At 44.8% G+C, this 27,004-nt stretch overlaps 1 protein-coding gene across 1 annotated transcript in view; it reads right to left on the bottom strand.

Moving 5' to 3' along the window:
• Nucleotides 1-23,653, bottom strand: part of MTF2 (metal response element binding transcription factor 2) — a 60,513-nt gene extending 36,860 nt beyond the window's left edge. The window contains exons 1-6 of the mRNA XM_069737578.1: nucleotides 23,441-23,653; nucleotides 10,619-10,817; nucleotides 9,653-9,734; nucleotides 7,268-7,363; nucleotides 1,969-2,069; nucleotides 1-76 (exon numbers count right to left, since the gene is read on the bottom strand). The exon at nucleotides 1-76 is cut by the window's left edge and continues 73 nt beyond it. Coding sequence (XP_069593679.1) covers nucleotides 1-76; nucleotides 1,969-2,069; nucleotides 7,268-7,363; nucleotides 9,653-9,734; nucleotides 10,619-10,817; nucleotides 23,441-23,445 — 559 coding nt within the window. The 5' untranslated portion in view covers nucleotides 23,446-23,653. The remainder of the gene's footprint in view (nucleotides 77-1,968; nucleotides 2,070-7,267; nucleotides 7,364-9,652; nucleotides 9,735-10,618; nucleotides 10,818-23,440) is intronic.
• Nucleotides 23,654-27,004: the final 3,351 nt, after the last annotated feature.

Genomic DNA, 27,004 nt, shown 5'->3' with positions numbered 1-27,004 from the left:
CCACATTATAGGGCAGAGTTTGCTTCATAACTTGCAGGGCTTTGGCATTTGGTCCTTTTTTCAGTGCTCCCCCCCTCTGAGTAAAATGCACAGAAAATTAACATTAAAATGACAAATTTTGGAAAAACAGCAGTGTGAATAATAGAGCAAAAGCTGGACACTTTAAAAAGATGTTAACTAATCATCATCTAGAAGATCCTATATTTGTGACCACTGCAATCGGTACATAAAAGTTTAGGATGCTCAAAGTTTGGCCACAAAGTTGCCTAGTTTACCCAAAGAAATTTGTTTTAGGTGACTTTCAGACTCGTGTGTACATGAGGAATAGCAGCATATCTGTCCATTATAGTACTTCAATACTGCATTTATCTGCAGGTTCTCCCTTTGTAATTAGCAATTCTCCCCGAGCTCAGCTCCAGAATAGATAGAGCCAGCTAAACTAAAGGTACCTTCACACTGAACAACTTAACAACGATATCGCTAGTGATCCGTGACGTTGCAGCGTCCTGGATAGCGATATCGTTGTGTTTAACACGCAGCAGCGATCTGGATCCTGCTGTGACATCGTTGGTCGGAGCAGAAAGTCCAGAACTTTATTTCGTCGCTGGACTCCCTGCAGACATAGCTGAATCGGCGTGTGTGACGCCGATTCAGCGATGTCTTCACTGGTAACCATCGGGTTACTAAGCGCAGGGCCGCGCTTAGTAACCCGATGTTTACCCTGGTTACCAGTGTAAATGTAAAAAAAAAAAAAACACTACATACTTACAGTCCGGTGTCTGTCACGTCCCCCGGCGTTCTGCTTCCCACACTGACTGTGAGCCCCGGCTGGCCGTAAAGCACAGCGGTGACGTCACCGCTCTGCTTTACGGCTGGCGCTCACACAGTGCAGGGAAGCAGAACGCCGGGGGACGCGACAGACACCGGAATGTAAGTATGTAGTGTTTGGTGTTTTTTTTTACATTTACACTGGTAACCAGGGTAAACATCGGGTTACTAAGCGCGGCCCTGCGCTTAGTAACCCGATGGTTACCCGGGGACTTCGGCATCGTTGGTCGCTGGAGAGGTGTCTGTGTGACAGCTCTCCAGCGACCACACAGCGACGCTGCAGCGATCGGCATCGTTGTCTAGATCGCTGCAGCGTCGCTAAATGTGACGGTACCTTAACAGCCTAAGTGTCACCCATACACACTATCACAAAGAGAAGGTCTTGTCCCTCTATCTCTGCATATACACTCAGAAGCATGGAGGACATTACACAGCAGTACTGAGCAGTGTAGCTATGAAACTTCTTGATGACATGTCCAGGAGTATGAACAATCAAAGGTGTACAGGCATAGTCCCAGAGCGGAGAGGAGAAGAGGAAGGCAAGCAGAGCAGACAGACTGCTACTAGCAGGGAGGGGGCTGGCTGCTATTAGGAGCAGGGAGTAGGCCATGCTCCCTTGATCTGTGACATAACATCCCAGAAGGGAGAGGGATCATCAAGGAGCAGATCTAGTGTCACATAGAATTGCCGGTCAGTTGAAAGTTACAAACAACACTATTTATGTTAACTTTATTGTTAATGAAGGCATAGGCATGGCCATCAGAATTTTTTTTGTCTCCCCGAAGTACCCCTTTTAAGTCCATGGAAAGTAGTCATGGGTGACAAACTAACACATCTGAAAATAATTGCAATTGTGTAGTAGTCGCAACGTCCAGCATAGGATGTCATCTGATGTGTTGTCATAATGTGACAGTGATCTCAAAGTCGTGTAACATGTCAGCACATAGCCATAGCGTTAGGATGGCTGTACATGACAGGCAAACAGAACCTGCAATAGTGATAAAATAGAAAGATACAACAATAACTAGCCATGAGATATATAGAGTCAATCTGTAAATGTAAAACAATAAAAATACAAAAAAAACCATTAAAAAAAAAAAAAATGTAGTGCACTGCTGCATGAACTCAGTTTCCGAATACCTTGGTTGTAGTGGCAAACACACACTGCCGGCACAGCCATTTGTCATCTGTATCAATCACACTGGAATCAATCCTAGGAGTGTGGCAGAGCTGGTGATAACCTAAAGTTGAATCACAAAAAAAAACAAAATTTAGGCTGTGTAAACACGTTGCGTTTTTTGCTATAAAAACGCATACTTTATGCATCCGATCATTTAGAATGCATTCCGTAATTTTTGTGCACATGATGCGTTTTTTCCGTAAAAATACTAATCGCGGTAAAAAACGCAGCATGTTCATTAATTTGAGGATTTTTTGCGTTTTTCCTGCTATTTAATGCATTGGAAGCTCCGGGAAAAAACGCACAAAAAACGCTTCAAAAACGCATGCGGATTTCTTGCAGAAAATTTCCGGTTTTGCTCAGGAAATTTCTGCAAGAAATCCTGAACGTGTGCACATAGCCTCATTTTCATATTCTTCTGCAGTACCTGGTGGGAAGGGTGAAGTATACGAAAAAGTATAAACATTTTCTTGTACCGAACTGTAGACAAACAGGACAAGGGATATGCCTAGACCGTAGCCCAATGGAACGCCTTTCAGATGAATGACAACTGTGAGCCAGACCACCTCGTCCAACCAATGCCTTAGCCAAAAAAACCAGTTTATTGGCAAGTAGTTTCTTTTTCACAGAAAGACAAGTTCCAATCAAGTAAGAAGCTTTACTATAATAAGGGTGGTTGTTCTAGTGATAAAAAGGATCACATGATATACAGTAGTCTTCAAAATAAAAGCAGTATGTTCAAATATATGAGTTACTGTATTTTTCAGATTATAAGACGCACTTTTTCCCCCAAAATTTGGAGGCAAAATGGGGGTGCGCCTTACAATGCAGATATACCTTACCGATACCGTTGCTGCAGGCTGGGATGAGGGGGTGTCCGGCGGTGCTGTGGGTGTGTCCGATGCTGCTGCGGGTGTCTCTGATGCTGCGGGGGCTATGCCGACATTTTGTGAAAGGCCAGAACCCCCACAGTTCCATGGTTTCCTGTGCGGTGGCCCCTTGGGGCGGCAAAAGCGCCGATGGAGATCTAGGGAGTTGAGATATCAGCGCTGAGATCTCATCTCCCGAGATCTTGGTGCAGAGATCTCCATCTGCGCATGCGCCGCCCCCCTGGCGGCCATTTTCCCTGAGTCCACTGCACAGGAAATCATGAAACTTAGGGGGTTCTAACCTTTCACAAGATGTCATAAGAGCCCCCTGCAGCATTGGAGACACCCCCGCACCGCCGGGCACCCGCAGTGGCGCGTCACACATCAGAACACCCCCTCATCCCAGCCTGCGGCCTGCAGTATCACCCCACTTATGTCTTCTCCAGCAGTGATCCTGGGACCCCGCTTCACCGCAGCCACCACCCCTGGTAAGCAATCAGACGCATGGATTATTAGCACCACCACCATTTTAAAAAAATCCTATTTTTCTCCTCAAAATTTGTGGTATGTCTTATAATCCAGATCATTTTATAATCTTAAAAATATGGAATCGCAAAATCTTTAAGCTAGTTTTTATTTCCAGCACTGGGAACATTGCACACTTTTCTAATTCAAAACAGAAGAGAAATGTATATAAATTTCAACTACTTTACAGAAAAAGAAAGATGAACATTGGGTCGTTCTAAAAAACAAAAAAAATAGCAGCGTCTGCATTTGTCTTTACAAACTCACAACATATTTTTTTTTTTTGGAGAATTTAGCATTCCTGTGATCTAACCTAATATTTAGTTGTATTCCCACAGTTTCTTTTAGAGCTGCTTCACATCTGTGTTGCATAGAGTAAAAAACTTCTGGCCCGTCACCTGTTATTCCAGCCCAGGATGCTTGGACTACATCCCACAATTTTTTGCCATTTGTTGGCTTTGCCTCAAACGACATTTTTGATACAGGAAAGAATTAAATTACTAAAAGGTAACTTCAAATCGCAGAGAGACAGGAGAGTCTGGGAATGTAAACTGATGACGACCTTTGACACTAACTGCAGGAATGAATGTGTCACACGGATTTATGTCTTTTTTACATCAACTAAGGAACTTGCCCATCAGACCATGTGGGGTCATCACAACAGAGACCCTAATCACAGGACAATAAAAACAATCCTTATCTAAGAATTGGCTTAATATTTATGAACTTAACTGTTTATCACCCATGGTAATTCTGCTTCATGTCACCTGGCTTTTCCATGGCTTTTTTCCCCCTCTTTTTTTTTCCATACTATGTTGTGCATAAATATGTGATTCTTCAGAATTTGTTTTAGTCTTTGCCTGATGAAGAGACCTGTGTAGTCTCGAAAGCTTGCAATTTGTTACCATCTTTTCAGTTAGCCTTTAAAAAGGTATCAACCACTGAGGACCCTCAATTCTAAATATTTGACATTTTTGATGACACCCCACAAGTGTTCTGTCGGATCAAGGTGCGGTGATTGGGCTTGCCGCTCCATAACCTCCATTTCGTTGGACTGGAATCAAGATTTTGCTCATTTAATGCGGTGTTTAGGGTCGTTGTCTTGCTGAATCACCCGTTTCAAGGGCATAGCCTCTTCAGAGTAAGGCAACGTGACCTCTTCAAGTATTTTAATATATGCGAACTGGTCCATGATCCCTGGTATGTGGTAAATAGGTCCGGCACCATAGTAAGAGAAACATGCCCATATCATGATGCTTGCACCACCATGCTTCACGGTCTTCAGATTGTACTGTGGCTTGAATGCAGAGTTCAGGGGTCGTCTGATGACCCATCTGTGGCCCTTTGTCCCAAAAAGAACAATTTTACTTTCAATAGTCCACAAAATGTTTCTCCATTTCTCTTTAGGCCAGTTGATGTGTTCTTTTGCAAATTGTATCTGCTTCAGTTCTTGTCTTTTCTCTTGGGACTTTGCGGGGACTTCTTGCTCAGAGATCAGCTTCACACAGGCGTCTAACTGTCCCAGTGCTCACAGACAACTTGAGACTGTCCTTGATCATCCTGGAGCTGATCACTGTATTAACCTCTGCCACTTTGGCTGTTCCTCCATCCGTTCCAATGGTAGTCTTCTGTTTTCTTCCATTTCTCTCTGGTTTGGCTTTCGATTTTAAAGCATTGGAGATCATTTTAGACAGCGGGGCCTGTTTGAAGTTCGCCAATGACCATCTGGATGATCCAGAGGAGGCATGGGATAAGGTCACGTGGTCAGATGAAACCAAAATAGAACTTTTTGATATCATCTCCACTAACCATGTTTGGAGGAAGAAGGAGGAGTACAACCCCAAGATCACAGTCAACAATTAAAGGGACTCTGTCACCTGAATTTGGCGGGACTGGTTTTGGGTCATATGGGCGGAGTTTTTGGGTGTTTGATTCACCCTTTCCTTACCCGCTGGCTGCATGCTGGCTGCAATATTGGATTAAAGTTCATTCTCTGTCCTCCATAGTACACGCCTGCGCAAAGCAATCTTGCCTTGTGCAGGCGTGTACTATGGAGGACAGAGAGTGAACTTCAATCCAATATTGCAGCCAGCATGCAGCCAGCGGGTAAGGAAAGGGTGAATCAAACATAAGCATAGTGGGTGAAACAACATACTTTGAGGGTGCTTTTCTGCAAAAGGGAAAGGAGAACTGAGTTTTTGGCCAACAACCTCCTTACCTCAGTAAGAGTATGGAAGATGGGTCGTGGCTGGGTTTCCAGCATGACAATGACCTAAAACACAGCCAGTGCAACTAAGAAGTGGCTCCGTAAGAAGCATTTCAAGGTCCTGGGAGTGACCTACCCAGTTTCCAGACCTGAACCTAATAGAAAATTTTTGGAGGGAGCTGAAACTCAATGTCTTCCAGTGACAGCCCCGAAATCTGAAAGATCTGTATGGAGGAGTGGGACAAGATCCCTGCTGCAGTGTGTGCAAACTTGGTCAAGAACTACAGGAAATGTTTGACCTCTGTAATTTCAAACAAAGGCTTCTGTACCAAATATTATGTTCTATTTTTCTATTGTATCAAATACTAATTTCATGCAACAAAATGCAAGTTCATGATGCAAGAAATGATACAATGATTTTCTGGATTTTATTTTTAGATTCTGTCTCTCACAGCTGAAGTGTACCTACGATTAAAATTACAGACCTCTACATTTTTTGTAGGTGGAAAACCTTGAAAAATCGGCAATGTATCAAATACTTAGTTTCCCCACTGTACATTCATTTACAAAAGCCAAAGGGATAAAAAGGAAACAACCCAATTGGTAGAAGTGTTAATCTGGGATTTTATTATTAAAATCCAAGGTTTTAAAGGGAACCTGTCACCCCCAAATTCAATGGTGAGGTAAGCTCGCCATCATCAGGGGCTTATCTACAGCATTCTGTAATGCTGTAGATAAGCCGTCGGTGTTACCTGAAAGAGGAAAAAAAGACGTTAGATTACACTCACCCAGGGGCGGTCCCGCTCCGGTGGGCGTCTCAGGTCCGCTCCGGCGCCTCCCATCTTTATTCCATGACGTCCTCTTCTGGTCTTCACACCGCGGCTCCGGCGCAGGCATACTTTGTCTGCCCTGTTGAGGGCAGAGCAAAGTACTGTAGTGCGCAGGCGCCGGAAAGGTCAGAGAGGCCCGGCGCCTGCGCACTCAACAGGGCAGACAAAGTACGCCTGCGCCGGAGCCGCGGCATGAAGACCAGAAGAGGATGTCATGGAATGAAGATAGGAGGCACCGGAGCGGACCTGAGACACCCATTTGACGGGACCGCCCCTGTGTGAGTATAATCTAACCTCTTTTTCTCCTCTTTCAGAATGCATCGGGGGCTTATCTACAGCATTACAGAATGCTGTAGATAAGCCCCTGATGACGGTAAGCTTACCTCACCATCGATTTTGGGGGTGACAGGTTCCCTTTAAAGGGGTTGTCCGGTCTAAAACAAGTGTCTGCAATCACTATGTAACCGCAGACTTGAGCATCCTCACATTGAGCGCACTGTGCTTTGCGAGGATTCTCTGGTGTCAGCGCCAGGAACAGCGAACAAATGAGAAAGAGTATGCAATACATATACTCCCGCTCATAATCCAACTGGAATGTTTCTGGCATCGAGCAATATACTTGCAATGAGCGCAACAGGTATATGCATATTGCATGCTTGCTGTTCCCAGTGCTGACATCCTTCACAGCGTGCAGTGGGTGAGCTGGGAGGATTCACAAATCTGCAGTCACATTGAGCAACCGCAAACTTGTTCTTTTAGACCAGCCAATCCCTTTAAAAAGGAAACTTAACATCTTATCTAGGGATTAAAATATAGAAAGTATACAGACCTTGCCCACACTTGTCACAAATAACAATTTCATTTGGTGTTTCAGAATATTCCTCCTGACATATTGTACAAACCATTTCCCCACTGTCAGAGGCTCCTGAAATAAACAAGGCCACATTTTAGATGCCAATGCCCAGTAATAACATTTGGGGTAAATATGAGATTTGGTCACTTTCTAGTGCATTTTTTTCATATTTGAAAGGATGAAGAAAAAAAAGGCAATTCTGAAATTTGGAATATTTTTGCTTTACCATGTTTACTGAATACACCAAATAATGTTATATTCTGATAAACTATATGTTAAATATTTACATATTCCGAAATCAGACTTCTGGATATAGCGATGCTGCTATGTCAAAAATGAAAAGAATAAATAAATATATATCTACTATATAATTGTCTAAGGGTCACTTCTGTCTTTCTGTCCTTCTGTCTGTCTTTGTCTGTCACGGATATTCATTGGTCGCGGCCTCTGTCTGTCATGGAATTTAAGTCGCTGATTGGTCTCGCCAGCTGCCTGTTATGGCTGCCGCGACCAATCAGTGACGGCCACAGTCCGATTAGTCCCTCCCTACTCCCCTACAGTCAGTGCCCGGCGCCTGCTCCATACTCCCCGCAGTCACCGCTCACACAGGGTTAATGCCAGCGGTAACGGACCACGTTATGCCGCGGGTAACTCACACTGTTACCGCCACTATTAACCCTGTGTGACCAAGTTTTTACTACTGAAGCTGCCTATGCAGCGTCAATAGTAAAAAGATCTAATGTTAAAAATAATAATAAAAAAAAAATCATTATATATTCACCTTTTGCGACGCTCCGAAGACCGCTCCATGCAAGCGTCAGGTTCCGGTGCTAAGGATGGTATGCGACAAGGACCTGCCATGACGTCACGGTCATGTGACTGCGATGTCATCACAGGTTCTGTGCTCATCCAACCCTGGGAACGGAAGCTGCCGCGTGCACATGCGACAGAACTACAAGGGGCCCTCGGATCGGAAGGTGAGTATATGTATATTTTTTATTCTGTGGCATGCGTGGCTGAGCAATATACTACGTGGACATGCATATTCTAGAATGCCGATGCATTAGAATCGGGCCACCATCGTGTGTGTGTGTGTGTGTGTGTGTGTGTGTGTGTGTGTGTGTGTGTGTGTGTGTGTGTGTGTGTGTGTGTGTGTGTGTGTGTAAATATATATACCAAATTGCTGCCAAGACTGCCTGCTGCTAAGCCCGTATTATGCAAAGGATTACGTGCACAGCTAATGTAAACTGTCAAACTGTGGATACCAATGCCTACAAAGAAGCAAAATGTTCACATATTGATCCAAAATTCACATTTTCTTTTTACTTGTAAATCAGTGCAGGATCAGGGATAATATGCATGTTACACATTTTGTCATGTAAAGAAACACTCAGATTTCCATAGAACAATTAATTTACCAGTCATGTTTCCCCAAAAATAAGCCCTAGCGTGATTTTTCAGGATTTTTGGCGCATGATTGAAATACATGTTTTACTCCAAAAGTAAACCCTAGTGACAGTCAGGATCAGCGATTGGGGGGAGGAGTAGAAAACTGGTCAGATTCCTAGGGCCCCCACTCTTAGGGGCCATCCTGCATTTCTATTCAGAAGTGAAGTCTGCTTAAGGATCTTTGATGACATTATGGTTATGTGAAAATGATGTTACCAAAGGTGATTTAACTGCAGAATTGTAGAGGAACTGAAGAGAGGCTGGTATGCACCATATGTGTGGTGTGTGTATGTGCAGTGTTTGTATATGCATGTGTATAACATTCAATATAAAATATAGTAACTTAAAGGGGCTGTCTAGTCTAAAACTACAAGTCTACAGTCATTCTATGTGACTGCAGACTTGTGACTCCTCACATCGCATGCACTGTGTGCTGTGAGGACTCTCCAGAGCCAAGAGCGGCGGTCATGTCTTCACAAGTATGAGATATGCACACTCCAGCCCACATCTCAACTAGGTGAGTGCTGCCTCGCTCAATGCAAGGGTATTGAACAAGGCTGGAAACCATCTAGTCGGAATGTGGCCAGGAGTGATGAATATCACATACTTGCAGCCACATGACCGCCACTCCCAGTGCCTCCACAGAACGCGTGCATTGTGAGGATTCACAAGTCTGCAGTCACAGGGTCAACCCCATTAACACTCAGTACAGTTTTACTAGCACTGCACACTCCACCACCACTACAGCATGTCCCCTGCTCCACGGATTGCCAGGTGCGTCAGCTGTTGGACCCTTATGAGCTATATCTTCCCACCCATGAAGTAGGTTGCTGATAAATGTGCGTGGCTGAAATACACCTTATAAAGTATGAATATGGGCAACCAATAGAATCCACGTTACACTGTACTTACCTGTCTGAATGTCTTTCCACAGCACCCAAGCTTTGGAGCTATCCTCAAATAAGATAAAGCAACTCTGGTGAAACTTATTTATCTGTAATAGAAATAAAAACAGTTTCTTTCGAGGTCATAGAGCACAACACATAAGTAAAAATGACCAGTCTACACATTTCTTACAGAAAGCAGTATGGCATCTCCCCATCATTATAACGAATAACATTGAGCTATTCTCAATATTTTACAGATATAGTTTCTTAGCTGTACCTGCGGCCCACCATACATCGGTGAAAGGCCAAAGTCTATGCTGAGGGTTCTGTATTAGAGAGGAGCTGAAGACCTACCGTTCTCAATATCAGATTGTGGGCTGCCAATCAGTTTGTTAGGAGCTCTAGCAGTGGCCGGATACACGAGGTGTAATGGAGTGGAGCACAGCCTCTCGATCATACTGTCTAATGGCTTCTCTTGGGTACTGCAGATATCAGTGGAGCTCTCCAGGAGCACCAGAGAGCGGCCACTGGACAATGTGAAGGAGTGGATGTGTTCCATGATCATATTGCTTACATCCAGCCACTCCTGGGGCTGCCGACTGTCGCATCCCCCCACTGGTCTTCTATTGATGACCTATCCTACACAGCAGCAGCTGCTACCCATTAGACAGAGCTCTGCTGTTCACATACACCTGCCAGGGATCGGTGGGGGTGTCAGGTGTCGGACCCATACCGATCTGATATTGATGACCTATCCTAAGAATAGGTCATGAATATTTTACACCTTGACAACCCCTGCTTAATAAATTCCTTTTATGGCAATTTCTCCAGTTACAAGTGACATATACCAATAACCCAGATGTCGACTCGCGAGAAGGATATTACTAATGAAAGGCTGGTCTAGGGAGTACAAAACCCTTTCAAGCTATAGCCTTCCCATGGGGGATCAAAACAATACGAAACTTGATGGCAAGATACGCAGAACAAATACCTTTTTGACAGTTCCAAGGTAAAATAGTCCATCTGACCATCGTGCTAAGACATCCTGACCTTCCTCAAATTTACAAGCTTGCCTCTTAGTCTTCTGGCCATGCTGTAGAGATGCTTCAGTCAAGGACTTTAAGGCCTTTTTATTTTTTCGGAACGGGGATCTTTTAAGGACCAGTGAATTGCCCACAGCAGTTGCGTCTCTTAATGACAAAAAGTGAGAAAACGTTAGTTCAATATTTATATTTAAAAAAAAAAATGTATGTCACTCTAAGGGTATGTGCACACGTTGCGGATCCGCAGCGTTTTTTTGAGGTGCAGAAATGCTGCAGATCCGCAATTGATTTACAGTACAATGTAAATCAATGAGAAAAAAAAAATGCTGTGCACACTTTGCGGAAAATCCGCTGCGGAAACGCTGCGGTTTAAAAGTAGCAGCAGGTCACTTTTTTTGTGAATCTGCAGCGTTTTTGTACCCATTCCATTATAGAAAACCGAAGGGGTAAAAAACGCAGCAAATCCTCAAGAAAACTGCAGCAAAAACGCACAAAAAGCTCTGCGGAGCTGCACAAAAAATGCGACAAATCCGCAGGTGCGTTTTCTGCCCGGAGAGGCAGAATCCGCACCAGAAATTCCTAAGCCTAATCCACAACGTGTGCACATAGCCTTACACTACTGAATCAATTAGAGCAAAAAAAAAAAAAGTGCCTGGGAAGATTTTGAGCAGGCAGAATACAACTACTGTACATTAGTAGATGACAGTTTCCCAGCATTGGCACAGCACCCACTCAGTGCCATCTGGGCTCCTGTGACGTTACTCGCGGTCTAGGCATGACTTTAGTGAGTGCAGTACACGGCAGGTTTCCTGTTTAAACAGACATTTCAGAAGGTCTCTAAACACAACACGTTACTCAGTAACACCTCGTCTAATGGACCAACTAGCTTTATTTCTGTAACACTCCGGGCATTTTTTGGAAGGTTTTAGAGTCGGAGAAAAGTGACCTGGTCAATCCACAACCCTATAGGGAACACAATCGCCACTGATCTTATACACAGCTAATAACCCAATGTCATCAGATTTTAATAACCAAACTGGTCACGTATCAAAAATTAAATTAATGTTATTAAATATAAATAAAATAAGACTTGTGAAATTACTTTCTTCCTATAGTTGCCGTATATAAAAATAGACAAGCTGTGAGAGAAAAAACAGGAGATCCAGTGTTAAGTTCACATTTATGAGACATTTTGGCAATATTTTTGCAAATATGATCATGCAAACACATTGAGAGAGTTTGTCCCATTCACCCTCAAAAAAATCATGACTGAACGGAATCAAGAGATCCAGGGGACACATGGCACCTTAACCAAAATATCAGGAACTGTGGTAACATCAATAGAGGGCTGGTCATGTTATTACATTGTTTTCACATGGCCGCAGGTTTGCAAAGCCGTGGGGGGCAAGGGGGCACAGGGGAGAGAATAAATAGCAAAAATTCACCGCACACTAATGGAATGATTTGCAACCATCTGTGGAATTTTATTTTAGACAAAGAAAATAAGTGCCAAGTTACAAAAATTGGTCCAAAACCCAGTAAAGTAGAGACACCCGACGTTTCGACCCTCTCGGGTTCAAAAGGAATGGGAGCCAGGGTTAGGGAATAGCCGTATATAAGCTTCCATGCGGACAATGGTAGTGGCCAATGGTGGTAACTGCATCCTGCGGCTGTAGAACTGTCCGGGATATGCTTGCGCCCTGCTCCCCTGGCTGGAGTTACTACCATTGGCCACTAATGTTGGCACTATTCTGACTATAAGTACGAAACAACACATATCTTACCATATCAGATACGGAAAATATATCACATACAAAAAGCAATGCTTTTTATTGCACAGGACTCTACCGGGCCTCCATTCAAAGCCTCTTAAGGTTACCTCTGAAGTATTATCATTACCTGGTACATTTCATATCCTCCAAAGGTTACCATTTATTTACAGCCTACCATTGTCCGCATGGAAGCTTATATACGGCTATTCTCTAACCCTGGCTCCCATTCCTTTTGAACCCAAGTAACCCCCATGATTTAGACCCGGGATGGTCGAAATGTCAGGTGTCTCCACTTTACTGGGTTTTGGACCAATTTTTGTAACTTGACACTTATTTTCTTTGTCTAAAATAAAAAATTCCACAGATGGTTGCAAATCATTCCATTAGAGTGTGCGGTGAATTTTTGCTATTTATTTCAGGGACCACAACGGTCCGTTCTACCAGCACCTCGCTTCTACAGTGACCTTGAGTGCACACCAATACCTACTCTACTTAAATTGGTAAGGGGCACAATTAGGCTCTGTTCACATGTCCGTTTTACGAACGGTATTTTTTTTACTGGGTTTTTCGCCACAGGCAAAACTTGCTCTCTTTGCAGTAAAGAAGCTGCTTACATAATGCAGGCTTGTCTTACTTGTTGATAAAGTTTAACGACGCCCCTAAAAAAAACATGATTTAACTTCCTAAGCTTTTTGCACCAAAAACCTGATACCTGTGTTTACACTTGCCCATTGTTTCCTGTGGGTGAAAAAACGCTGGCTGCAAATATGCTGAAAAAAAATATTTAAAGAAGTAATATGATGCAGTTTTCAAAAATTAAAGGGAACTTTTCAACACTTTTGGCTGATAGACACAGCCATCACCTTTCAGGGCTGATATACAGCATTCTACAGGGTGGGCCATTTATATGGATACACCTGGATGGGCCATTTATAAAGATACATCCAAAATGGTTGACTACAAAATGGTTGCCATGGTCACCAACCATCTTGAAAAGTTTTCCCCTTCCCATACACTAATGTGCCACAAAGAGGAAGTTGATATCTCCAACCATTCCCATTTTATTTAGGTGTATCCATATACATGGCCCACGTATATCCCCCATATATAGCCCACCCTGTATAATTCTGTGTATCTGCCCCCAACCCGACCTGTAAGAGAAGAAAAATAACTTTAAGGCTGTGTGCACGCGTTGCGGTTTTTTGTGTTTTTTCGCTATAAAAACGCATACATTATGCATCCCATCAACATTATGCATCCCAGCATTTAAATGCATTCCGCAAATTTTGCGCACATTATGCGTTTTTTTCAGCGGAAAAAAAAAACCCATGTTCATTAATTTTGCGGATTTTTTGCGTTTTTCCTGCTATTTAACGCATTGGGAAGCTCTGGAAAAAACGGGTGAAAAAAGCGAATAAAAAGCATGCGGATTTCTTGCAGAAAATGTCCAGTTTTGCTCAGGAAATTTCTGCAAGAAATCCTGAACATGTGCACATAGCCTTACTATACTCACCTGCGGGGAGGTCCGGTTCGATGGGCGTCACTGGTCTTGGTCCAGTGCCTCCCATCTTCTTGTGATGCCATCCTCCTGCTTGCTTTATGTGGATGACATCTCCTCGGCAGCGCACTCCTGCACAGGCGTACTTCTCTGCCCTGTTGAGAACAGAACAAAATACTACAGTGTGCAGGCGCCGGGAAAGGTCAAAGAGCCCCGGCGCATGCGCAATGCAGTACTTTGCTCTGTCCTCGACAGGGCAGATAAGTACCCCTGCGCAGGAGCGCTGTGCCGAGGAGACTGTGTGGATGATGAAGGGGCACGTCATCCACACGAAGCAAGCAGGAAACCTGACCACCCCGCAGGTGAGTATAAGAAAATTTATTTTTCTTCTCTTACATGTCGGGGGCAGATATACAGCATTATAGAACGCTGTATATCAGCCCTGAAAGGTGATGACCATATCTCATATCGGCCAAACTTCATGACAGGTTCACTTTAAGCAGTTTTTCAAATCAGTGAGGAAAATAAAACCAATGTGTGTGTTTGAGATTTCTGAACACTCAGACTGTGCTGGTGCTGTAAAACACAGCTAAAAAAATTGCAGCAAAAACGCAACGCGTGAACACAGCCTTATATTCAAAATGGTGAAAATAGAGGCAGAGGGGCCACATTCACTATTACTTGTTTTTTAAGCAATAGAAAAGTTCAGCATGCTGACACTCTTCTATTCTGAAAACAGACACCCCCTAAAAAAGCCAACAAGAGGGCCCCATTGAGTATGATGGTGTCCGAGTCAATTTGCAGTCATTAGCTTAAACTATGGTTGTTCCTAAAGTAGAACAGAGCCTAATATCTATACATCAAAGCTAGAATTAAAGGGAAAAAAAATAATTAAGGACACTTTCAGGAGATAACATACGGTACATATATATTGTGAACGAGTTCATATATAAACAATGTAAACCAACCCATACCTACAAAATAGAGAACAAGAGGAATGGATATGGGAAAATTGGGATAAAAAAGCACAGAAATACGGTAATTGTTTTTAGCACGTCTTCAGGTAAAGATCTGCTGTCAATCCCAAGAGAAAAAAAAAAAGAGGAAATTATCTCCTGCAACAAAGACAGAACAAAGGCTGCTGCAGCAACCTGGCTCCTGGCAGGACACAAAGCTGTTGTCTCTGCCCACATCAGTGCCTAAGCCCAACAATTACCCTGCATGATCCAAATCACCCCGCAACATGCAATACAAATACAAAATACATTTCACGTTATTTAACAAAACCCAAAAAATGAAACTACATAAACAGAATATAGTAAATGACATCGCTTATACTGTCATTACTGATACATGTATAAGGCTATGTTCACACGCTGCGGATTTTGCTGCGGATCCGCAGCTGTTTCCCATGCGTTTACAGTACAATGTAAACCTATGGGAAATGCAGTCCGCAGTGCACATGCTGCGGAAAAAAAAAACAGGAATAGAAAACCGCAGGTGTAAAACCGCAGTGGAATCCGCACAAAAAACGCGGTAAATCCACAGGAAAAAGGCAGTGTTTTTGCCCTGCGGATTTATCAAATCCGCTGCGGAAAAATCCACAGTGGACCATTCTACGTGTGCACCTACCCTAAATCACCATCTGCCCCGTGGATGATCCAGACACCATTATATGCCGGCTTGTATGGCTAAAACTGCTGATTGCTCAGAGTTAATTAGCCAGAAAAGTAAAAATTCATACAAGTCTTTTTTTCACCACAGCATACCGTAAATACTAGAGTATAAGCCGAGATTTTCAGCCCAAATTTTTGGGCTGAAAGTGCCCCTCTCGGCTTATACTCGAGTCACGGTGGGTGGCAGGGTCGGCGGGTGAGGGGGAGAGGGCGCTGAGGCATACTTACCTAGTCCCGGCGATCCTGGCGCTCCCCCTGCCGTCCCACAGTCTTCGGTGCTGCAGCTCTTCCCCTCTTCAGCGGTCACGTGGGACCGCTCATTAGAAAAATGAATATGGACTCCACTCCCATAGAGGTGGAGCCGCATATTCATTTCTCTAATCAGCGGTAACGGTGACCGCTGATAGAGGAAGAGGCTGCGGCACCGAAGACCAGCTGTCCGGGAGAAGGAGCGGGACGCCGGGAGAAGGTAAGTATCGCATATTCACCTGTCCCCCTTCCACACGCCGGGCGTCGCTCCATCTTCCCGGCGTCTCTCCGCTCGGACTGTGCAGGTCAGAGGGCGCGATGATGCATATAGTGTGCGCGCCGCCCTCTGCCTGATCAGTCAGTGCGGAGAGACGCCGGGACCGGTGTTATGACCTGGTGGTTAGGACAATTATGGACCTGGTGGTTAAGAGCACACGGAAAGACCTGATAGTTACAATAATATAGGACGAGCTCTGAGACGTGGGAACTCTGCTGACCGCAATCCCTAATCCTATCACACAAACTAGAAATAGCCGTGGATTGCTCCTAACGCTCCCTATGCAACTCGACACAGCCTAAGAAACTAGCTAGCCCTAGAGATAGAAAAATAAAGCCTACCTTGCCTCAGAGAAATTCCCCAAAGGAAAAGGCAGCCCCCCACATATAATGACTGAGTAAAGATGAAAATTACAAACACAGAGATGAAATAGATTTAGCAAAGTGAGGCCCGACTTACTGAACAGACAGAGGATAGGAAAGGAAACTTTGCGGTCAGCACAAAAAACTACAAAAAGACCACGCAGAGGGCGCAAAAAGACCCTCCGCACCGACTCACGGTGCGGAGGCGCTCCCTCTGCGTCCCAGAGCTTCCAACAAGCAAGACAAAATCAAAATAGCAAGCTGGACAGAAAAATAGCAAACCAGAGAAAAGCAAGCAGGAACTTAGCTTCTGCTGGGAAGACAGGTCACAAGAACGATCCAGGAGAGAACAAGACCAATACTGGAACATTGGCAGGTGGCATGGAGCAATGATCTAAGTGGAGTTAAATAGAGCAGCCAGCTAACGAATTAACCTCATCACCTGTGGAAGGAAACTCAGAAGCAGCAGCTCCACTCACAACCACCAGAGGAAGCCCATGGACTGAACCAGCCGAAGTACCATTCATGACCACAGGAGGGAGCTTGACAACAGAATTCACAACAGACCGGACGCTGAGGAGCTGCAAGCAAGAGGTGAGTATGGCATTTTTTTTTTTTATTGCAGCAGAAGCAATGGCACAGCTTTCTATGGTACATCAATGGGGCAATAATGAACGGTGCAGAGCACTATATGGGACAGCTATGGGACAATAATGAACGGTGCAGAGCACTATATGGCACAGCTATGGGACAATAATGAACGGTGCAGAGCACTATATGGCACAGCTATGGGACAATAATGAACGGTGCAGAGCACTATATGGCACAGCTATGGGACAATAATGAACGGTGCAGAGCACTATATGGCACAGCTATGGGACAATAATGAACGGTGCAGAGCACTATATGGCACAGCTATGGGACAATAATGAACGGTGCAGAGCACTATATGGCACAGCTATGGGGCAATAATGAACGTGCAGAGCACTATATGGCACAGCTATGGGGCAATAATGAACGGTGCAGAGCACTATATGGCACAGCTATGGGGCAATAATGAACGGTGCAGAGCACTATATGTACAGCTATGGGGCAACAATGAACGGTGCAGAGCACTATATGTACAGCTATGGGGCAATAATGAACGGTGCAGAGCACTATATGGCACAGCTATGGGGCAATAATGAACGGTGCAGAGCACTATATGGCACATCTATGGGACAATAATGAACGGTGCAGAGCATTATATGGCAGCTATGGGGCAATAATGAACTGTGCAGAACACTATATGGCCCAGCTATGGGGCAATAATGAACGATGCAGAGCACTATATGGCACAGCTATGGGGCAATAATGAACGATGCAGAGCACTATATGGCACAGCTATGGGACAAAAATGAACGGTGCAGAGCACTATATGGCACAGCTATGGGGCAATAATGAACGATGCAGAGCACTATATGGCACAGCTATGGGGCAATAATGAACGGTGCAGACCACTATATGGCACAGTTATGGGGCAATAATGAACGGTGCAGAGCACTATATGGCACAGCTATGGGGCAATAATGAACGGTGCAGAGCACTATATGGCACAGCTATGGGGCAATAATGAACGATGCAGAGCACTATATGGCACAGCTATGGGGCAATAATGAACGGTGCAGACCACTATATGGCACAGTTATGGGGCAATAATGAACGATGCAGAGCACTATATGGCACAGCTATGGGGCAATAATGAACGGTGCAGACCACTATATGGCACAGTTATGGGGCAATAATGAACGGTGCAGAGCACTATATGGCACAGCTATGGGGCAATAATGAACGGTGCAGAGCACTATATGGCACAGCTATGGGGCAATAATGAACGATGCAGAGCACTATATGGCACAGCTATGGGGCAATAATGAACGGTGCAGACCACTATATGGCACAGTTATGGGGCAATAATGAACGGTGCAGAGCACTATATGGCACAGCTATGGGGCAATAATGAACGGTGCAGAGCACTATATGGCACAGCTATGGGGCAATAATGAACGATGCAGAGCACTATATGGCACAGCTATGGGGCAATAATGAACGGTGCAGACCACTATATGGCACAGTTATGGGGCAATAATGAACGGTGCAGAGCACTATATGGCACAGCTATGGGGCAATAATGAACGGTGCAGAGCACTATATGGCACAGCTATGGGGCAATAATGAACTGTGCAGAACACTATATGGCACAGCTATGGGACACAAATGAACGGTGCAGAGCACTATATGGCACAGCTATGGGGCAATAATGAAGATGCAGAGCACTATATGGCACAGCTATGGGGCAATAATGAACGATGCAGAGCACTATATGGCACAGCTATGGGGCAGGGGCAATAATGAACGAGGCAGAGCACTATATGGCACAGCTATGGGGCAATAGTGAACGGTGCAGAGCATTGTATATGGGGCACAGCTTTATATGGAGCATCTATGGGGCAATAATGAACTGTATGGAGCATTATATGGGGCTCCTCATTCAATATGGATATTCAAAAACACTTAACCTACTGATGTCTCAATTAATTTTACTTTTATTGGTATCTATTTTTATTTTTGACATTAACCGGTAGCTGCTCCATTTTCCACCATAGGCTTATACTCAAGTCAATAAGTTTTCCCAGTTTTTTGTGGCAAAATTAGGGGGGTCGGCTTATACTCGAGTATATACGGTAATTGGATCATTTCTTGAGCAAGGAAGGGTGATACTTCTTATGATATAAAGGACATTTTCCCATGGAGAATCATATGTTATGGCTAACAAAGATGAATTCCTGGAGAGTACATTTGTCAAAGAAAATGTCCATCAGTCTGAACTGTCCACGCCTAGTACAACAGACAACCAAAAATCCATGCGGGTGGATCATAACTATTATTACTACAATGGCAGGTAACAGACTGTTGTGTATTTTTATAGCCAACTGTGCAAAAATCCAGTCTGAAGTCTTAGGTTGTGTGCACACGATAAGCTTCTGACGCTGCGTATTTTTAATGTACCAGAAACACATGGAATAAGCAGGGTTCAGAGAGGGAATATCCATGTGGACATGCTGGATGGAACAGCTTTGATGCAAATGACCCATAAGGAGTGGTGGACTCCCTAGTCTTGTAGAAACAAGAGAACAATTATAGAACCAAAAACACATGGGGGGGCAGTCCTAACTAATGTATATAATCCCTATCTGATGTATTTAAAAACCTGATCATCTGTATAGTACCTGTGTACCCTGCTTATACAGGTACTATACAGATGATCAGGTTTTTAAATACATCAGATAGGGATTATATACATTAGGTAGGACTGCTCTATAAGGGTATACCTTGACGATTGGTGGAGCAGCTTAGTATACATTTTTTTTTGCAAAAAGTATGAACTAAATACCCTGTTTTTTTCCATCTTTTGACTAGCACTTGCTTATTACTGTGATTTTTTTACAACAGTATTTTTGACCTCACTCTGCTCTTTTGTATTTTTAATGTGTAGAATTTCCCCATAGAGTTGCATTAGATGCAGAAAATCCACAGGCATTTCCACTACAGAAACACACTAAAAGAAACACATGTAAGGCTACTTTCACACTTGCGTCGTGTGACATCCGTCGCAATCCGTTGTTTTGGACAAAAAACGGATCCTGCAAATGTGCTCGCAGGATGGGTTTTTTGACCATAGACTTGTATTGCTGAAGGTTCGCGACGGATGGCCACACGTCGCGTCCGTCGTGCACTGGATCCGTTGTGTTTCGGCAGACCGTCGTCACAAAAAAAGTTCAATGTAACTTTTTTTTGTACGTTGCGTCTGCCATTACCGCATGTGCGGCTGGAACTCCGCCCCCTCCTCCCCGGGACATAGACTGGGCAGCGAATGCGTTGAAAAACTGCATCCGCTGCCCACGTTGTGCACAATTTTCACAACGTGCGTCGGTACGGGGCCGTCGCAATGCGTCGGCCCGAAGTACCGACGCACGTTTTGAAAATTGGCTACTTTCACACTTGCGTCGGTACGAGTCCATCACTATGCGTCTGGCCGACGTACGTTGTGAAATTTGTGCACGACGTGGGCAGCGGATGCAGTTTTTCAACGCATCCGCTGCCCATTCTAAAGTCCGGGGAGGAGGGAGGACGGATCTGTAGCACGACGGATGCAACGTGTGGCCATCCGTCGCTAATACAAGCCTATGGGCAAAAAACGCATCCTGCGAGCACATTTGCAGGATCCATTTTTTACCCAAAACTACGGGTTGCAACGGATTGCTAAAAACGCAAGTGTGAAAGTAGCCTTAGCCACACATTAATGTATCAAAGTTGTCAAAGACAAATACCAGGAAGTGTAAAAAAGTAGCATTATTTAAAACAAGACATACCAAAGAGAAACTGCAGAGTCAAAAAAAGACAGGAGCACAGCATACAGTCACCACACACGTATACAGGAGCACAGTACACACACACACACGTACACAGCATACAGTCACTACACACACGTACACAGGAGCACAGCAGTCACTACACACACACACAGGAGCGCAGCATACAGTCACTACACACACAGGAGCGCAGCATACAGTCACTACACGCGCACACACAGGAGCGCAGCATATAGTCACTACACGCGCACACACACACAGGAGCGCAGCATACAGTCACTACACGCGCACACAGGAGCGCAGCATACAGTCACTACACGCGCACACAGGAGCGCAGCATACAGTCACTACACGCACACACACAGGGGCGCAGCATACAGTCACTACACACACACACACACACAGGAGCGCAGCATACAGTCACTACACGCACACACACAGGAGCGCAGCATACAGTCACTACACGCACACAGGAGCGCAGCATAGTCACTACACGCACACAGGAGCGCAGCATACAGTCACTACACGCACACAGGAGCGCAGCATACAGTCACTACACGCGCACACAGGAGCGCAGCATACAGTCACTACACGCACACACAGGAGCGCAGCATACAGTCACTACACGCACACACACAGGGGCGCAGCATACAGTCACTACACGCACACACACACACACAGGAGCGCAGCATACAGTCACTACACACACAGGAGCGCAGCATACAGTCACTACACACATACACAGGAGCGCAGCATACAGTCACCACACACACACACACAGGAGCGCAGCATACAGTCTACACACACACAGGAGCGCAGCATAGTCACTACACACACACAGGAGCGCAGCATACAGTCACTACACACACACACAGGAGCGCAGCATACAGTCACTACACACACACAGGAGCGCAGCATACAGTCACTACACACACACACAGGAGCGCAGCATACAGTCACTACACACACACAGGAGCGCAGCATACAGTCACCACACACACAGGAGCGCAGAATACAGTCACCACACACACAGGAGCGCAGCATACAGTCACCACACACACAGGAGCGCAGCATACAGTCACCACACACACAGGAGCGCAGCATACAGTCACCACACACACAGGAGCGCAGCATACAGTCACCACACACACAGGAGCGCAGCATACAGTCACCACACACACAGGAGCGCAGCATACAGTCACCACACACACAGGAGCGCAGCATACAGTCACCACACACACAGGAGCGCAGCATACAGTCACCACACACACAGGAGCGCAGCATACAGTCACCACACACACAGGAGCGCAGCATACAGTCACCACACACACAGGAGCGCAGCATACAGTCACCACACACACAGGAGCGCAGCATACAGTCACCACACACACAGGAGCGCAGCATACAGTCACCACACACACAGGAGCGCAGCATACAGTCACCACACACACAGGAGCGCAGCATACAGTCACCACACACACAGGAGCGCAGCATACAGTCACCACACACACAGGAGCGCAGCATACAGTCACCACACAAACGCGCAGAGTATACAGTCACTACACACGCAAGCACAGTATACAGTCACTACACACGCAGCATAGTCACTATACAAGCGCGCACTGTATACAGTCACTAGACACGCAGCATAGTCACTATACACACGAGCACAGTATACAGTCACTACACACGCTGCATACAGTCACTATACACACAGTCACTATACCCACGAGCACAGCATAGTCACTGCACACGCTGCATACAGTCACTATACACACAGTCACTATACCCACGAGCACAGCATAGTCACTGCACACGCTGCATACAGTCACTATAAACACAGTCACTATACACACGAGCACAGCATACAGTCACTAGACACGCAGCATAGTCACTATACACACGAGCACAGCATAGTCACTACACACGCTGCATACAGTCACTACACGCAGCATACAGTCACTACACGCTGCATACAGTCACTACACGCAGCATACAGTCACTATACACACGAGCACAGCATACAGTCACTAGACACGCAGCATAGTCACTATACACACGAGCACAGCATAGTCACTACACACGCTGCATACAGTCACTATACATACAGTCACTATACACACAGTCACTATACACACGAGCACAGTATACAGTCACTAGACACGCAGCAGTCACTATACACACGAGCACAGTATAGTCACTAGACACGCAGCAGTCACTATACACACGAGCACAGTATACAGTCACTATACACACAGTCACTATACACACGAGCACAGCATAGTCACTAGACACGCAGCAGTCACTATACACACGAGCACAGTATACAGTCACTACACACGCTGCATACAGTCACTATACACACAGTCACTATACACACGAGCACAGCATACAGTCAGTATAGACACAGTATAGCCACTATATACACAGCACAGTATGGCCGCAGAGCTCACACTCTAGTGCTCACGTGACCAGGAAGCGCCCACACAATGGCGCACACAAGACCCTCGTTATCAGTCCTCACCTCATTCGGCCACCTCAGAGGTGCACAGCGCCCTCCACAGCGAAATCACAAGTCAGGTATTGTCCTGTCAGAGTCCCGTCCCGGCTCCCTCCGCCGTAGAAAGAGAGACGGCTCCGACTGAAGGCGCCCTACTTTACATAAATACAGCAAACGGCCCGGTTCGGTCGCAGACCTTCGCCATTTTGGTTTCCCGCGGAGCGCGCAGTGCATTGTGGGGTTGAATACAAACAAGCGTTCACCAACGGCCGCTCACCTCCACAGAGGGAACTGCAGGGGCTGAGGTCACGTGAGCCGGCGGTGACTGCCCGGCCGCCATCTTTGAGAAGGGCGTCATAAGGATTTTCTTTTTTTTGTGCTGGGTATGACTGACAAATATATATTCTTGTGGCGATTTCCGGTGACCGTATAGGGTGTGACGGAGACACAATAGTCAATTCAATGAACTGCACGGCGCAATAGCATTATTCTCACACACTGGTTATTATACATTTCTGACATTAATTTTTTCCATAAAATCACTTTTCTAGTGAAAAAATATATAGATTTACTTCAGAAATGACACTTTTTTTTCTGCCTACATTAAGCCGGGCGTCATACAGGTCGTGTGTCCAAAGATTGCTGTATGGCGCCACTACATGGCAGCGGCGTAGTGCATGTTAACGGCGTCACATGGGAACCTGTAGGTGCAGCAAAAAGTCAGAACCAGTTGGTTTTTTTTTTTCAACTTGGTTGTGACGGTACTTTGGCAATGTGACGCCATTCACCTGCATTTTGTCGCCACGTAGCGGCACCATTCCACGATTTTTTGGCTACGCGCCGTGTGTCGTCATGCAGCCTACCGAACACTTGCCAACTCCGTGGTTAATTGTGGGATTCTGCACGGAATTTCGGTGAGCGATCCTCTGCACCTTACATTTCACCCCAGAATATACCACCGGACTAAACTGGAGCACCCCAACGTCACACGCCGAAAAGTAAATACCGTCTTGTCCTGGAGATTTCCTGTTACAGTTTTTTTTGCTCACTCACTTGAGTTGGTTTCCTCCAGATGCTCTGGTTTCCTCCTACTCTCTAAAAATATACTGAGGTCCCAGTTCTCAATTTGCATTTTCTTTTTAATACACTTTTATTTTTTTTGTATTGTGCCATTTGTCATTGTTGTTTTTGCACCAAATTTTTGAAAAATGATGCTGGCGGGTCAATTATTTTTCACCTGTGCATAGCAAGAAGTCGCAAGTTGTACAAAAATGGCCACATTTGCACCAAAATATCTTCCAAATGTAAAATCACTCTAGGAGGTTTAGTGACTAGATAAATTGAAATTTATGACAGCACCTGTAATGGCCGACATAAAAAAAACAACTGTACAAAAAGCACGTGGATCACACATTCCATGATTACCGTAATACTTCGATCTAATGCTGGAAGGAAAAAGTTTACAAACTGACCATGAGGTTCTGAACATTCTGATCAGACTGTATGAAGCCCACTGCCACATTACGGTGAACTTCTCAGTAGGACTCTAGCCTGAAACCCACCGTCGCAGCTCTGTGCAATTTAAATAAAGAAATCTTATATACAGATATAGGCCTGGATCATACTTGCGAGAAACTCTCACGAGTCTCGCACTTCAATACCCGGCACTGCAGCACCGGCACTCAGGACCGGAGTGTGCGGATGCATGTATTTCTATGCAGCTGAGCGCTCCAGACCGAGTGCCGGCGGCAGTGCCGGGTATTGAGGTGCGAGATTCGGGAGAGTTTCTCGCAAGTGTGATGCCGGCCATAGAAAGAGATTGTATTCTATATTCTTTTTTTAATTATTTATTAGATTAAACAAGGCTAAACACCATTTAGTGAGACATGAAAGGCACTAAAGGGGCTTGTGACATTATATATCTACAGGATAACTATTTTATCTATCTATCGCATCTATTCTATATATCTATCTAGGTTATCTAATCTATCTCTATTCTGCCAGTTCAGACTGTGAAATTATTGTACTTGGCTGATGAAATCTCTTGGTTCCTTTGAGATATGTGCGTAAAAATCAGGCGGCGTACAAATGGGCCCTGTGCTGTCTGATTTTTTTCTCACTCCGATTGACTTGCATTCTTGTAGACAATTGTGGCATGCTGTGATTTTTTGGATCAGTCCAATTAGAGCTGAGGAAAAAGTCGCAGATGAGCACTGACTCATTGAATGACATAAGTCAGAGTGCAATGTGATGTTTTCTTGCATTGCATTCATCCGATTGATACCCTCGAATGAGCAAGTCCGTAAGCTATGTGATGTGTCAGTGGTAGTGATGAGCGAGTATACTCGTTGCTCGGGTTTTCGTGAGCACGCTCGGGTGACCTCCGAGTATTCGTTATTGCTCGGAGATATAGTTTTCATCGCCTCAGTTGCATGATTTATGGCTTCCAGATACGCTGAATACATGGGAGGAATGCCTGTTAGGGAATTCCCACATGTATACAGCGTATCTGGAAGCCATAAATCATTAAACTGAGGTGATCAAAACTATATCTCCGAGCAATAACAAATACTCGGAGGTCACCGAGCATGCTCGGAAAACCCGAGCAACGAGTATATTCGCTCATCACTAGACAATGGGCTTCATACAGTCTAATCAGAATGTTAAACTAAGAACCTCATGATCAGTTTGTAAATTTTTAGATCAAAGTATGAATTTTGGGATGTGCGCACCATGTCTTTTTCTACAGTTCTAGCTTAAAAATAAAAACAGCCAAACACATAAAATACAAAAATAAGGGGCAAATGAAAAACAGTTAAACACCAAAAACTAGACAAAAAAGGCTGAAGTGTAATAATGAATTGGACCCTGATAGAACATTTAGAGAAATCTAGTTGTCGCATGACCAGAACGATGCACACTGTCCAAATTCAGTAGTCTATGGTCGCATGGAGTGTCTGCAGAAGTTTCTGTAAGGCCCACAAAACGCATATAAATCGTTAAAAAACTATTATTGCATTTGCTCTTTTTTTCTTGTGTTTTGCACCTGTTTTTCAATTGCACCTTAGGCTGGGTTCACATTGCGTTTATATGGCACGTTAGACAAACTACGTTACACCGCGGCATAACGCGGTGTATCGTAGTCCGTTAACACCCCCATGAAGTCCTATGTCGGATGCATCGCTAACGCACGGCCACAATGGGCATGCGCTAGTGATGTGCCATCATTGAGTGACGGACCCTGGGATGCGGGCTGCAGCGTTTCCGGGTCCGTCACTGCTAGCGCAGATAGAGCATCTGCTAGCTCTATCTGCGATAGCGATATGATATATCGGCACTTGCATTAACAGCAGCCCGTTCAACACATGCGTTAACGGGCTGCTGTTAACACAATGTGAACCTAGTCTTATTCTTCTGCTTGGACACTGTCACAGTTTAGTAATCTGCAGTCACTCCAATTTTTCTTATGCCCAGAAAACTCCTTTTATTGAGTTGATATGAAGTTGACAATAGCGTGGTTTGATTTTAGTCAAAATTCAAGAAACATGTGCACCATTTTTGAAGACTTTAGCTGAAAAAAAAACACCC

The sequence above is a fragment of the Ranitomeya imitator genome, chromosome 8 (assembly GCF_032444005.1).
Source record: "Ranitomeya imitator isolate aRanImi1 chromosome 8, aRanImi1.pri, whole genome shotgun sequence".
In the NCBI taxonomy this organism is placed as follows: domain Eukaryota; kingdom Metazoa; phylum Chordata; class Amphibia; order Anura; family Dendrobatidae; genus Ranitomeya; species Ranitomeya imitator.
This window is presented reverse-complemented; position numbering and strand designations above follow the sequence as displayed.